Source organism: Mauremys mutica, chromosome 7, assembly GCF_020497125.1.
Source record: "Mauremys mutica isolate MM-2020 ecotype Southern chromosome 7, ASM2049712v1, whole genome shotgun sequence".
NCBI classification, from domain to species: domain Eukaryota; kingdom Metazoa; phylum Chordata; order Testudines; family Geoemydidae; genus Mauremys; species Mauremys mutica.
The window spans coordinates 109,472,452-109,486,392 of NC_059078.1; the positions used below are offsets into that span (position 1 = coordinate 109,472,452).

At 42.8% G+C, this 13,941-nt stretch overlaps 1 protein-coding gene across 2 annotated transcripts; it reads left to right on the top strand.

The window, feature by feature from the left end:
* The first annotated feature begins 3,276 nt into the window (after nt 1-3,276).
* LOC123373623 lies at nt 3,277-6,690 on the top strand. Of its 2 annotated transcripts, none has more exons than XM_045022651.1 (2): nt 3,277-3,437; nt 5,442-6,690. In XM_045022651.1, exons 1-2 carry the CDS (start codon nt 3,398-3,400, stop codon nt 6,065-6,067), a joined length of 666 nt encoding a protein of 221 aa, XP_044878586.1. In that variant the 5' UTR covers nt 3,277-3,397; the 3' UTR covers nt 6,068-6,690. The 2 variants fall into 2 exon arrangements, with proteins under 2 accessions (XP_044878586.1, XP_044878587.1); XM_045022652.1 differs by having other exon boundaries at nt 5,445-6,690.
* Nucleotides 6,691-13,941: the final 7,251 nt, after the last annotated feature.

Below are 13,941 nucleotides of genomic sequence, written 5' to 3' on the forward strand. Positions count from 1 at the left end.
GGTCTGATCCTCAGAAGGGACAAGCAGTATGCTGGAGGCTTTAAAAGGTCACACCCTGTTTTTGTTCTTTACCTCTGTACAATCTATTTTTATAATCAGAAAAAAAGGGTAGACATATCAGATCTAGCATTTTTCTTTGGTGTGTTCATAGTGTCGCTGTTGCAGGAGGGCACAAATTGTGACTGTTGGCCACATGGTGATCAAGAAAGACACCACAGCCACATTTGATTTTTGAATACAAACCCATTCTTATGGTAATTCTAACCACATGCTAGTTTGCATTCTTCGAGGAGGAGTTTCCGTGAACCTCCTTTGAAATACCCAAACCAAAGAAAATATTTCTCCTTTCGAACTGGAGCCGTAGCTTTGCTAACAACCATTTTCTGCTGCCTTGAATTTTGGTTTATGGGTAAAGCATAAATTTCACAGACTGTCACGTCTGCATTGAAAATATAATTTAAGAGATATATTCTCCCCTCAACGAAATATGGTTTTCCCTCTGCTAATATGAGTAGAGGGAGCAAAACCCAATAGAAACCAATGTAAGCGTGATGAAAGGAGGGACAGTAGCTCTGTGCCATGCTCCCACTTCTGCTGTTCCCCCGGAAGCCTCACCAGAACTATGTAGGTTACATGGTGATGGCAGGAGATGGCCACACTGCACAGCATTGTCCTCTGCAAACCCACAGAGACTTCCTTACTGAAGAATTATCCCTAAAAGCTGTGAAATCTCTCCCAAGGAATAGCATTTTTGGGCAGCCACTGGCTGGGAGCTCAAAGCAATGTAGGGAAGGAAGAAGAGGTATCCGATGAGCAGTGCAGACTGTCCGTGCTGATATCCCAACATCAGAGTTTCATATCGGAGCAGCATATATGGGTATGTCTACACTACGGGATTATTCCGATTTTACATAAACCGTTTTTTAAAAACAGATTGTATAAAGTCGAGTGCACGCGGCCACACTAAGCACATTATTTCAGCGGTGTGCGTCCATATACCGAGGCTAGCGTCGATTTCCGGAGCGTTGCACTGTGGGTAGCTATCCCGTAGCTATCCCATAGTTCCCGCAATCTCCCCCGCCCATTGGAATTCTGGCTTGAGATCCCAATGCAAAAACAGTGTCGCGAGTGATTCTGGGTAAATGTCGTCACTCAATCCTTCCTCCGTGAAAGCAATGGCAGACAATCATTTCGCGCCCTTTTTTCCTGGATTGCCCTGTCAGACGCAATAGCATGGCAACCATGCAGCCCATTTTGTCACTGTCAACGTATGTGTACTGGATGCTGCTGACAGACGCGGTACTGCAGTGCTACACAGCAGCATTCATTTGCCTTTGCAAGGTAGCAGAGACGGTTACCAGCTATAGCACCGTCTGCAATTGGAAATTGGTGATGACGTTTATCAGTCATTTTGCACCGTTTGCAATTGGAAATTGGCGATGATGGTTATCAGTCCTTTTGTACCGTCTGCTGCTGTCATGGGTGCTTCTGGCTGGCCTCGCTGAGGTCAGCCGGGGGCGCATGGACAAAATGGGAATGACTCCCCAGGTCATTCCCTTCTTTATGTTTTGTCTAAAAATAGAGTTAGTCCTGCCTAGAATATGGGGCAAGTGTACTAGAGAACCAGAGAGCACAGCCGCTCTGGGTCAGAGCCCCAGAGATCCCGCAGAAATGATGATGCCATTCTAGGGGGTGCCCCTGCAACAACCCCACCCATTGCTTCCCTCCTCCCCCAACCCTCCTGGGCTACCGTGACAGTGTCCCCCCATTTGTGTGATGAAGTAATAAAGAATGCAGGAATAAGATACACTGACTTTTTAGTGAGATAAAATGAGGGGGAGGCAGCCTCCCTCTGCTGTGATAGTCCAGGCAGTACAGAATCTTCATTAGACACGAAAGGGTGGGGGCTGATGGAGCTCAGCCTCCAGTTGCTATGATGAGGACAGTTACCAAGCCTTTTGTACCGTCTGCCGGGAATGACCGGGAGTCATTCCCATTTTTGCCCAGGCGCCCCCGGCCGACCTCACCGATGCCAGCCAGGAGCACTCACAGGATGATGATGACGACGGATATCAGTCATTTTGCACCGTCTGCCACCGGGGAGGGGAGGGGATGCTGCTGTTCAGCGCTGCAGCACCCCATCTACCAGCAGCATGCAGTAGACATAGGGTGACATTAAAAAAGGCGAGAAACGATTTTTTTCCCTTTTCTTTCAGGGGGGGAAGGGGGTAAATTGACGACATATACCCTGAACCACCTAGGAAAATGTTCAGGCATTGGGAACTCAGCCAAGAATGCAAATGCTTTTCGGAGACTGCGGGGACTGTGGGATAGCTGGAGTCCTCAGTACCCCCTCCCTCCCTTCATGAGCGTCCATTTGATTCTTTGGCTTTCCGTTACGCTTCTCACGCAACACTGTGCTGAGTCCCTGCTGTGGCCTCTGTCTATCATAGCCTGGAGATTTTTTCAAATGCTTTGGCATTTCGTCTTCTGTAACGGAGCTCTGAAAGAACAGATTCGTCTTCCCATACAGCGATCAGATCCAGTATCTCCCATACAGTCCATGCTGGAGCTCTTTTTGGATTTGGGACTGCATCGCCACCAGTGCTGATCAGAGCTCCACGCTGGGCAAACAGGAAATGAAATTCAAAAGTTCGTGGGGCTTTTCCTGTCTACCTGGCCAGTGCATCCGAGTTCAGATTCCTTTCTAGAGCGGTCACAATGGTGCACCGCCCAGAGGCCAATACTGTCAAATTGCGGCCACACTAACCCTAATCTGACATGGCAATACTGATTTCAGCGCTACTCCCCTCGTCGGGGAGGAGTATAGAAATTGGTTTTAAGAGCCCTTTATATCGATATAAAGGGCTTCGTTGTGTGGAGGGTGCAGGGTTAAATCAGTTTAACGCTGCTAAATTCGGTATAAATGCGTAGTGTAGACCATGAAGCAGAGAGGACATGATTATACCCTGTGCTAGGTGCTGCTACTTATCACTGCTTCTGAAAGTCTCACCTGAATTACGCAGCCCAGGACTCCCAGATAAAGATCTTGCATCAGTTCACTGCTCTTCTGGCTCCCCAACCTGGCAGCCAACTCACAAAGACAAATAAACAGGCTTTTCGCTTCCTTAGGACTTCACCCCATCTTTCCTCCTCCAAGGTACACTCGTATCTATCTCGGTACTTGTCTTTTGTGTTCTTGGTTCTGCAGCCACAGGTAAATCAGGTGGTGAAGCAGCATGGGATGGAACTGAAGGTGGGGAAGAGAGATGGGATTTTTGAGAGAGAATATGGAGAATGGAGTTTTAATGGGGGAAGAGGAGAGATGGATTTTGTACGGGGAAAAAAGGATAGGTCAATATCACATGTGTCTGTGTTTAGGTTCTAAAGTGGTGCAATGAAGAAGGTACTCTCCATTTTGAGAAGGTGGAATGCAAGTGAGTACATAATTTATACTTCATTACAATTTTTATGAAGGACCTCATTTTACCACAGTTAAAATAATTCTTTAAAGTGGTTTTAAACAGAGTATACCTCTGCCTCTTCTGAATGAGGAACTCAGGATTTGTCCCTTCATTAAGAGAATGTAAAGGCTGCATGGGTGACCACTCAAATATAGTAAAATTACACTGTTAAGTTTGCCTGCACAACCGTAGCTCCACCTCTTTATACATATGCATCATGGGATAGTTTGTAATTACAAGATTACATACTATTTCTGAATTACTACTGTTTATAGTATGTATCCCATGTCAGTCCACTCAGCAGTGCTGAATGTCAGGGCTCAGATGACATGATGTAGATAGCCATACATAGGCTTGGGAGATTTAAAAAAATAATAATATTGATGTTTACTTTTAAGCATTGTTTTCATTTTTTATTGATTTTAAATTTTCACAGTTGTGGGAAATTATGGGGAGGTCAGACAATGGAGGGATTAGACAATAATTGTTTAAGGACTGTAGATGTTGAGATTTAAAAGTTAAAGCTGTAGAACTGTTTAAACACAAATTGTTAATATATCAGAACATACATGGTAAATATCCTTAAATCAAACTCTAATAGATTCTCAAGGAGCATTTTTCTGACTTTGCCTATCTGTAAATTTTGATTATTATTGATGGAAATATTTTTCATTGGTTTGTGTATGTACAGTGAAATAGGCTTTTATCACTAAAAATCTAATCCTTCCAATCCCAGCCATTTAGGTACAGAGGAACACTAAGTACTCTGGGGTAGAATGTAAGTACTGGAGGTTACAATGTTCACACAAAATCCTAACTATAAATGTTTTAAAATTTTAGTGGTTACAATAAAAAACAGTATTAACCCACTGGATGTTACCTGAGGGAAATACTTTTAATATCTCATCCAGACAGAGTTTTCTAACATCTTCTTTTGCTTCTCCATGGCATGCACGTATGTGAAAAGAGAACTTCAAAACATCTAATATGAATTATTTTGTTATGATTTGTTAAGTAACCTAAAAAGTACATAATTTTCTTTACAAAGATAAAATGCTATTAGCTCCTCTATTTCACATTTCAGTCACTATTAAACCTCTCTCTCACTCTTCAGATATTGTTCTGATTTGTTCAGTTTTGAAACTAGAAAATTAAAAGAAAAGATTGAATTTGCAATCTAACATATGTCATGAATGGTTTAAGAAGACCAGATTGACAAAGGAACTAAGGAAGCATGCAGTACCAAAGCCCTTTGATATGATACTGTTTATAATTATATAGAACTACATTAGATGTATTGCATTTGACTTGCTTGATATTCTGCAATTATCTACCAGCTGAAAAATGAAAGGGAAAAGCAAACGCCTTTTGAACATTGATTTCACAGAAGGATGTTTTAACTCCTACATAAACCATATTATCATGTGGGCTTTTAGGGAAACCAGAGCTGATTTTACAAATATACTGCTTTAAAAATAATTTCCCCCCAAAGAACAGAGTTTTATGATTCAAAAAGACTTTTTCCATACAGAATAAAGGCCAGATCCTGCAAACTCCTTAATCATCTGAGTAGACTGTACTCTGTCAAAGAAGCCTGTTGATTTCAATGGAGCTACTTGGGTGAGAAAAGATTATTCAGGCGAGTAACATTTTGCAGGATCTGGCCCTTATAGACAATATGATCAACTAACAACAGATAAAACATGGAAAATGGGAGTTGGCTGGGAAATAGTTACTACAGTGCAAATGATACAAACCTTTACTCATGAGAGTAAATCCTTATGCAAATAGTCCCACTGATCAATTGACAAAGGACTATTGGCTGCTCAAGCAAATTTATCACCATTGTAAGACTCCTCCATGACCAGATCACTGCCTCCATCCTGTGCAGCGGATCTACCTCTGAGCTCTTTGTCTTCTGAACTGGTGTAAAACAATTTTGTGTACTGGCACCCACCCTTTTCTCCATTTTCTTAGCAGCTATGAAAACTTTAACCCACGACCGTCTACCACAGGGTATTGGCATCCAATATCAGACTGACAGCAACCTCTTCAACCTTTCTCATCTCCATGCTAGAACTAAACTAATGTCGGCAATAATAACCGAACTCCAGCACACAGATGATTGTACTGTAGTTGCACACTTGAAGGAGGATCTACAAACAGCCCTTCATTGCTTCTCTGAAGCTTACAAAAGCCTACGGCTAACTCTGAACATCGGCAAAACAAAAGTTCTCCACCAGCCAGTACCCGGTCAATCATCAGACCCAGCAAGGAAGATCTACATCGACAAAGAAGAACTGGAAAATGTAGAATACTTTGCCTATCTTGGCAGCCATCTCTCCCAGAGGGCAGACACAGATGTCGAGATTCAGCACAGAATCCGCTGTGCCAGCTTTGGCTTTGGCAGACTGTCTTGCCAGGTGTTCAACAATCACAACATCAGAACACACACTAGACTTTTAGTTTATAAAGCGGGGGTAATCCCAACTCTCCTCTATGGCTGTGAGACTTGGGTGACCCATAGAAAACACCTGAAAAACCAGCACCAGCAACTTTCTTCGGGAGATCCTCAACATAAAGTGGGAGAATTGTCGCACTAATGTCAGTGTCCTCACGGAGGCCAACATCTTCAGTGCTGGGGCCCTGATTATCCAGCACGAGCTGAGATGGAGCGGGCACTGTGTGCGCATGCCTGATGTACGCTTACCAAAACAACTGCTGTATGCCCAGCTCACCAAAGGAGAAAGAAATGGGAGGCTAAAATAAATGCTTTAAAGACATCCTCAAGATAAACATCAAGAGATGTGGCATCGATACCACACACTGGGAGACAGCAGTCCAAGATAAGGTAACTAGCGAAGACTTGTCAAAGAGGGAACATCCACTTTTGAGGAAAATTGCCTTGCCCTGGTCACAGAAAAACACCAGAAAAGAAAGGAAAGACAACCGTCATGCAGCCATCGCGGCCCAATCCTGGCTTCCAACACCACCTGCAACATCTGCCAATGAGTCTGTGGCTCAAGGATTGGACTCCTCAGTCACCAAAGGACCAATGAAAAATAAAAGAAAGATCATCCTCGACTTGATTTGATCATCCACCGACGATTTTGCACAAGCAAGAAGAGTTTTCAGGATTGGCCCCCATGCACTCTATCTCCATCCTTGAAACTGCTAAATGAATTGATGAATTGTTATTATCAGAGTGGCATGTTCTCACCCTTGATTTCAGAGGCTTATAATTCATCAGTAAAAAAAACTGTCATAGGCTGGGACTTGGTAGAGAACATCTCAGTCTGGGAACAATTTATATATACATAAATAATTAAAGAAATCTGTGCAACCAGTTAATTGATGAGCTGGGCAAATGTCAATGCTAAAATTAAATGGAAATTCATTTGTGCTGGGGTATTTCTTTTGGACATTTTTTTAAACAGGTGGCTTCCACAAGAAAAATGCAAGGGATTTCTAGGGTTTTGGAGAAGACCTATTGTCATAAAAGATAGTTAAGGGTTAAGGTCTCTTTTACCTGTAAAGGGTTAACAAGCTCAGTAACCTGACAGACACCTGACCAGAGGACCAATCAGGGGACAAGATAATTTCAAATCTCTGTGGAGGGAAGCCTTTGTCTGTGTTCTTTGTTTGGGGTTTTGTTCTGTCTTTGGATCGAAGAGGGGCCAGACGTATTTCTAGGCTCTCCAAGTTCCCTGAAGTATTTTCTTCTATTCAGTATAGTGAGTATTAGAAAGGCGGTTTAGTCTTATAATTAATTTCTACATTTGCAATTGTGTGTTTGCTGGAGAAATATCTTGATTTCTATTTGCTGTTACTTTGATTATTTTGAGAAAGGTGGTGGTGGGGGGGAAGTCTCTCCAAGTTTATAAGCTAGACCCTGTATATTTTTCATCCTGGTGTTACAGAGATAGTGTACTTTTTTTTTCTTTTAATAAAATCTTTTCTTTTTAGAACCTGATTGATTTCTTCCCTTGTTTGGAATCTCAGGGGAAGAGGAGGAGGGAGGGGGGAAAGGGAATCCCTCTTTGTTTTGATTCAGGAGTTTGAATCAAGGTGATCTCCCCCGACGGCTAAGGGAGGGGGAGGTGAGGGGAATGGATTATTTCCCTTTGTGTTAAGATCCAAGGACGTTGGGATCTGTGTTCCCCAGGAAAAGTTTGGGGGAACAGGGAGTGTGCTAGACACTGGAATTTCTAGCTGGTGGCAGCTTTACCAGATCTAAACTAGGATTTAAGTTTAGAGGAGTCCATGCAGGTCCCCATCTTGTGGACGCTAAAGTTCAAAGTGGGGAATAAACCTATGACACCTATAATTCAGCAGAGAAACACGAGACTGATCCAGAACCCACTGCAATCAGTGAGAGACTTTCCATAGTCTATAATGGGCTTTGGATCAGGCCTCATATGAGCAGCATGAACTCACTGAAGGAAATCATCTCTGAGAAAGCCCCTCTTGAGATCAGAGCTTGTCAACATATTTGTACTGTCCAGTTGCTGGAGAAGCACAGCACCCCATCCCTATTTTCTTGGGATTGTAATGCACATTTTAAGGAACTACTGCATTTACCCATGCCCACAGAGTTTTTTCCTCAGGTGCTTTTTAAATATCTCCTATGGGGGGTGTGTGTGTGTGTGTGCTGCGGTACAGTTTGTTTTAATGGAAAAGAGGTTGGAACCATATTTTTGTTAAATAATTTTCACACTCCCAACCAGTCTCTGCTAGGGAGTGCTTCTGTCTGCCCGCAGCTAGACATAATTGCTATAAATTGTCACCGGTTTTTCAAAGCCAGATTCTGCTCTTAGTCACACAGCTATAAATCCGGGGGAAATCCACAGACAGCAGTTGAGTTCCACGAGTATTAAAGTGGTGCAAGGCAGAGTAGGATCAGTGCTGTGCTGAAGAGTGATTTTAAAACAAATCATTCAAGGGCAAGAGAAGTTTGACTCAAGAAAAGACACAGGTGTTTGGGAGACTACAGTGGTTAAGACCTCACTTCTAGAGCTACTGAGCACCTAAGTTTCCATTGATTTCAAATTGGAGTTGAGAGAATGAGATCCATATGGAGCCTCATCCAAAGCTCACTGATATTAGTGGAAAAACTCCTCTTGACTTTGATAGGTTTGGGTCAGGGCCATAGTTCCTATCTTGCCCTTGAGCTGCAAGTGGCTCTCCCGCTGATATCAATGGCCATTTTACATGTTGGCTGAGGGCAGAATATGGCCCTGTGGCTTGAATGCATATGTGTTCCAGTCTGAGGATAACTGGGCACAGTATGGAGTGCTACATGAGCTCTCTTTTCTTGCCATGTCGGTAGTGAAGTAAATCTTTTTGTTAGAAATAATTTCCCAAGTTCTGATTCTTTTCTCTGCTTAGTTCCATGACAGGAAAAGTGAAATTCCCCACCCATTTCATTCCAACAGAAAAAGACATGCAAAATGTACTGTTATTTTAACACCCTCAGATGATCTTTTTGGGTCCCTTCAGCCCCCCTCCCATTCTGTGTCACTCTGCTCCCTCTCTCCCCCACATGGTTTAGATGCTGAGTTTCAAACTCCCCTCTTTTTCCCTGTTCTCTCCCCACCCGTCATGACTTAATTCCTTGTTTTTCTGTCCTTTTCGCATGTGTTCTGTCCTCCGCCCCATCTTCTCAGCTCCCATTTGAAAACAGATTTTTGAACGGTAGTCAAAGCCTCCTTTGCCCGGCCCCTGGCTAATAACCGAGCTATTACAAGCTTTAAGGATGGGCCCATGCAACGAAAGTCAGATCTGGACTGTGAACATTCCGAAGTTTGGGAGTGTACATACTGGAGGCTTGGGTTAGGGTCATTATCAAGATAGGGGCTTACTGGCAAAATTCAGATCCAGCTCTGGGTTCAGAGACTGAACACCTACCAGTCTGACGGGTATTTTGTTCTGGGGTTGTGTCCAGACCCAACTTTAATTATAAATGATGATCTCTTTTTGGTCCCTGTGCTCTCAGTCTAGGACCTGGGTTCAGCGACAGCCACTGCCCTGTTGCTCCTGGGGCTGTCCATTCCTGTCCATTCCATGGCACTCTTGGAACAGTAGCTCTATGGTCCTGTTCCCATCACCCCAAGGACTGACAGGTGCTGCTTTCAGACTAAATCTAAATGGCACTGAAATAGTTTGCTCATTGTAAGCAGCAATTGAAGCCTCAAGAATTAGATTTGGTGGGTTGTTATGGGGTCTACGGGGTGATGGAAAAGAGGCTCAGACATGACAAACTCCCCTACAATCAGTGCCTAGTGATACATGATATAAAACTATGTGAAAGATTTAATAAAAACACAAAAGGAAATGGAATGAAATTGGGGGATGGGAGAACCAACATGCAAGTACATTCAACACTGGGTTGCAGGATTCTGCACCCAGCAAAGTGAATGGGAGTTCTGCTTATGCCAATGGGCGCTGGATTGGGCCCAGTGTCATCTCTATCTTTACATTTCTTGCATTTCTCATTTTTCTTGTTAACAATAATAATTACATGTAAGTGTAGCTTTTAGTCTTCAGTAAAAATGACCTTTTGTGCAGCATTCTAGAAGAAGAGCTATAATTTCAGCCTGTCGTTTCTTGAATAACATGCAATTTTAAGTGTATGTGAGACTTTGATGTTCAAGAAAAGTACAGGAGAAACAGCACTGTCATGAGCCATGGAGGGCTAAATGAAAAACCTCCTATTAACTTCACTGGGCTTTGGTCAGGCTCAGAGTCAAGACAGGTTCCATACATGCTTCTCTGAACAGCTCTGTGAAACTACCTTATACCTGATTTAAAATAATGTCATTAAATTGTATGAAAGAAGACCGTGGCTTTGTGATACTAGCAAATGTTCATTCAGGACTAAGTTTGCATACATAAGCATCCAAGGCCAACACCTGAAGTTGTTTCAAGTTAGGCACCCTAAAAATAAGCCAGCTACAATTATTGGCTGCATCTGAAAATGTTGGCCTAGCTCATTATAACAGATTTGACCATCTATACTGTTAATTAACCTGGTAGAAAATCTTGCAGTTGTTTCTATTTGTTTTTAGTTTTATTTTATTTTTTACAATAAAGATGAAAAGTAAACTTTTCATATACTGTTATTATCATTAGATAGTCTGTTTCCAATGTCTGGAAGTTACCAACCATTTCTCTGCTGCAATTAATTGAGCTATTTGCGTAGAAAAAACAAAAGCATTGAAATATTCGTATCGTGTGACAAATTACTGGTTTCATATACTGGATTTGAAAAATAGATGTCAAAAACGGTGTAAATATTTAATGATGCAGTTATGTGGCTAGCCATGTCATGGGAAATTTCCTGGGTACGACATTTTTAGTACTTTACTGTTCTTATTAGAATTACTGTTCTTGTTTATATTGTTTATTGAATTTATTCATTGCTATTTCAAAAGCTCGATTTTAACTGCTATCAGGTAGTGTGCAAATGTAGTAATGCAAAAATATCATAGCATTTCTAGATAGGAGGCGGCAGTCTGGCCCATCTGTGTTGATCCAATCCAAAGCTCTCGTCAAATGACAAAGGACCCAAGATTTGGGTTCACTTGTTTTTTCAGATTATACTGGCTTAATAGGAAATGTATCATGTCCTTTGCACCATAAGAAAATTTAAAGTGCAATGATTTAGGACAGAAAAGGTTTGTATTAATTTACAGTTAATGGTGTTCATGCCTTAAAAATGAGAACGGGATGTAACTCTCTGTGCCTTGACAGACTGAGCAGATCAAGCAAACGGTTTTTAGGTGGAGTTCAGTGCATATTCTTACATGCCTGTTCTAATTCAAAACATCTGCCCAAAACATGGGGTTACTGGCATGCCTAGACTTAATGCAACAAAGTCTGGATTGTCGAGTGCTAGCATATTTATCGATAGGAAGAATTGTTACAAGGATATTTCACTGTTGTGCTTTAATAAAGACTTGTTTGTTGCAACTAGAAACACTCTACTTTATTCTACCAAAGCCATAAGTAAAGGTAAATAGAAAAGCTGGAATTCAGTGTATGATCTTATTTATATAAATGACTTTCACATTTCTGTGGTTTTTTTCTCCCTGGAAAAGCAAATTTGTCCATGTTTTCATTTCCTAAGAGGAGATAAGAATCCCAGTCCTTGGGAAAAGGCCATTAAAAAATCAACCTCAATATGCTTTAACCTATAAGGCCTGATTGTATGAAAACCACATGAACTGAATGTAATTACAAGGTTCTGCTTCATCCTATATATAGAGTGAACAGATGTTTTGGTCAGTTATATACAAACCATGGATTTTTCTTGGGTGAAATGTAACTGGCAGTCTGTCTGGGCACCACTCCTTGCCCCCTGTCCTGCCCTTTCCCTGCCTACTTCTAGCACTTACTGCAGTGACTGTTTTTCCCTTTCCCCTTCATAAAATCATAGAATATCAGGGTTGGAAAGGACCTCAGGAGGTCATCTAGTCCAACCCCCTGCTCAAAGCAGGACCAATCCCCAACTAAATCATCCCAGCCAGGGCTTTGTCAAGCCTGACCTTAAAAACCTCTAAGGAAGGAGATTCCACCACTTCCCTAGGTAACCCATTCCAGTGCTTCACCACCCTCCTCGTGAAAAAGTTTTTCCTAATGTCCAACCTAAACCTCCCCCACTGCAGCTTGAGACCATTACTCCTTGTTCTGTCATCTGCTACCACTGAGAACAGTCTAGAGCCATCCTCTTTGGAACCCCCTTTCAGGTAGTTGAAAACAGCTATCAAATCCCTCCTCACTCTTCTCTTCTGCAAACTAAATAATCCCAGTTCCCTCAGCCTCTCCTCATAAGACATGTGCTCCAGCCCCCTAATCTTTTTTGTTGCCCTCCACTGGACTCTTTCCAATTTTTCCACATCGTTCTTGTAGTGTGGGGCCCGAAACTGGACACAGTACTCCAAATGAGGTCTCACCAATGTTGAATAGAGGGGAATGATCACATCCCTCAATCTGCTGGCAATGCCCCTACTTATTCAGCCCAAAATGCCATTAGTCTTCTTGGCAACAAGGACACACTGTTGACTCATATCCAGCTTCTTGTCCACTGTAACCCCTAGGTCCTTTTCTGCAGAACTGCTGCCTAGCCATTCGGTCCCTAGTCTGTCGCATTGCATGGGATTCTTCCGTCCTAAGTGCAGGACTCTGCACTTGTCCTTGTTGAACCTCATCAGATTTCTTTTGGCCCAATCCTCTAATTTGTCTAGGTCCCTCTGTATCCTATCTCTACCCTCCAGCGTATCTACCATGCCTCCCAGTTTAGTGTAATCTGCAAACTTGCTGAGGGTGCAGTCCACTCCATCCTCCAGATCATCAATGAAGATATTGAACAAAACCGGCCCCAGGACAAACCCTTGGGGCACTCCACTTGATACCAGCTGCCAACTAGACATGGAGCCATTGATCACTACCCATTGAGCCCGACGATCTAGAGGGCTTTCTATCCACTTTATAATCCATTCATCCAGCCTATACTTCTTTAACTTGCTGGCAAGAATACTGTGGGAGACCGTATCAAAAGCTTTGCTAAAGTCAAGGGATAACACATCCACTGCTTTCCCCTCATCCACAGAGCCAGTTATCTCATCATAGAAGGCAATTAGGTTAGTCAGGCATGACTTGGCCTTGGTGAATCCATGCTGACTGTTCCTGATCACTTTCCACCCCTCCAAGTGTTTCAGAATTGATTCCTTGAGGACCTGCTCTATGATTTTTCCAGGAACTGAGGTGAGGCTGACTGGCCTGTAGTTCCCCAGATCCTCCTTCTTCCCTTTTTAGAAAATGGGCACTACACAGCCTTTTTCCAGTCATCCGGGACCTCCTCCGAGTGCCATGAGTTTTCAAAGATAACGGCCAATGGCTCTGCAATCACATCCGCCAACTCCTTTAGCACCCTCAGATGCAGCGCATCCGGACCCATGGACTTGTGCTTGTTCAGCTTTTCTAAATAGTCCTGAACCACTTCTTTCTCCACAGAGGGCTGGTCACCTCCTCCCCATGCTGTGCTGCCCAGTGCAGCAGTCTGGAAGCTGACCTTGTTCGTGAAGACAGAGGCAAAAAAAGCATTGAGTACATGAGCTTTTTCCACATCCTGTGTCACTAGGTTGCCTCCCTCATTCAGTAAGGGGCCCACACTTTCCTTGACTTTCTTCTTGTTGCTAACATACCTGAAGAAACCCTTCTTGTTACTCTTAATATCTTTTGCTAGCTGCAACTCTAAGTGTGATTTGGCCTTCTTGATTTCACTCCTGCATGCCTGAGCAATATTTTTATACTCCTCCCTGGTCATTTGTCCAATCTTCCACTTCTTGTAAGCTCCTTGTCTGTGACTGGAAAAGGAGGGATGTAATGTTCTGGAATAGTGCTGTAGGGAATTTTATAAAGATGAGGAGGTAGAAACTGGGATTGGGAGGGTGGCAGTTGGGAGGGGAAGAGAGGT

What these genes read in the sequence shown, in the direction of transcription:
- LOC123373623 (XM_045022651.1), top strand. Translation starts at nt 3,398, where the DNA reads ATGAAGAAGGTACTCTCCATTTTGAGAAGGTGGAATGCAA. An exon ending in TTTGAGAAGGTGGAATGCAA is followed by an intron (nt 3,438 to 5,441) that starts GTGAGTACATAA and finishes CCATTTTCTTAG; the next exon opens with CAGCTATGAAAACTTTAACC.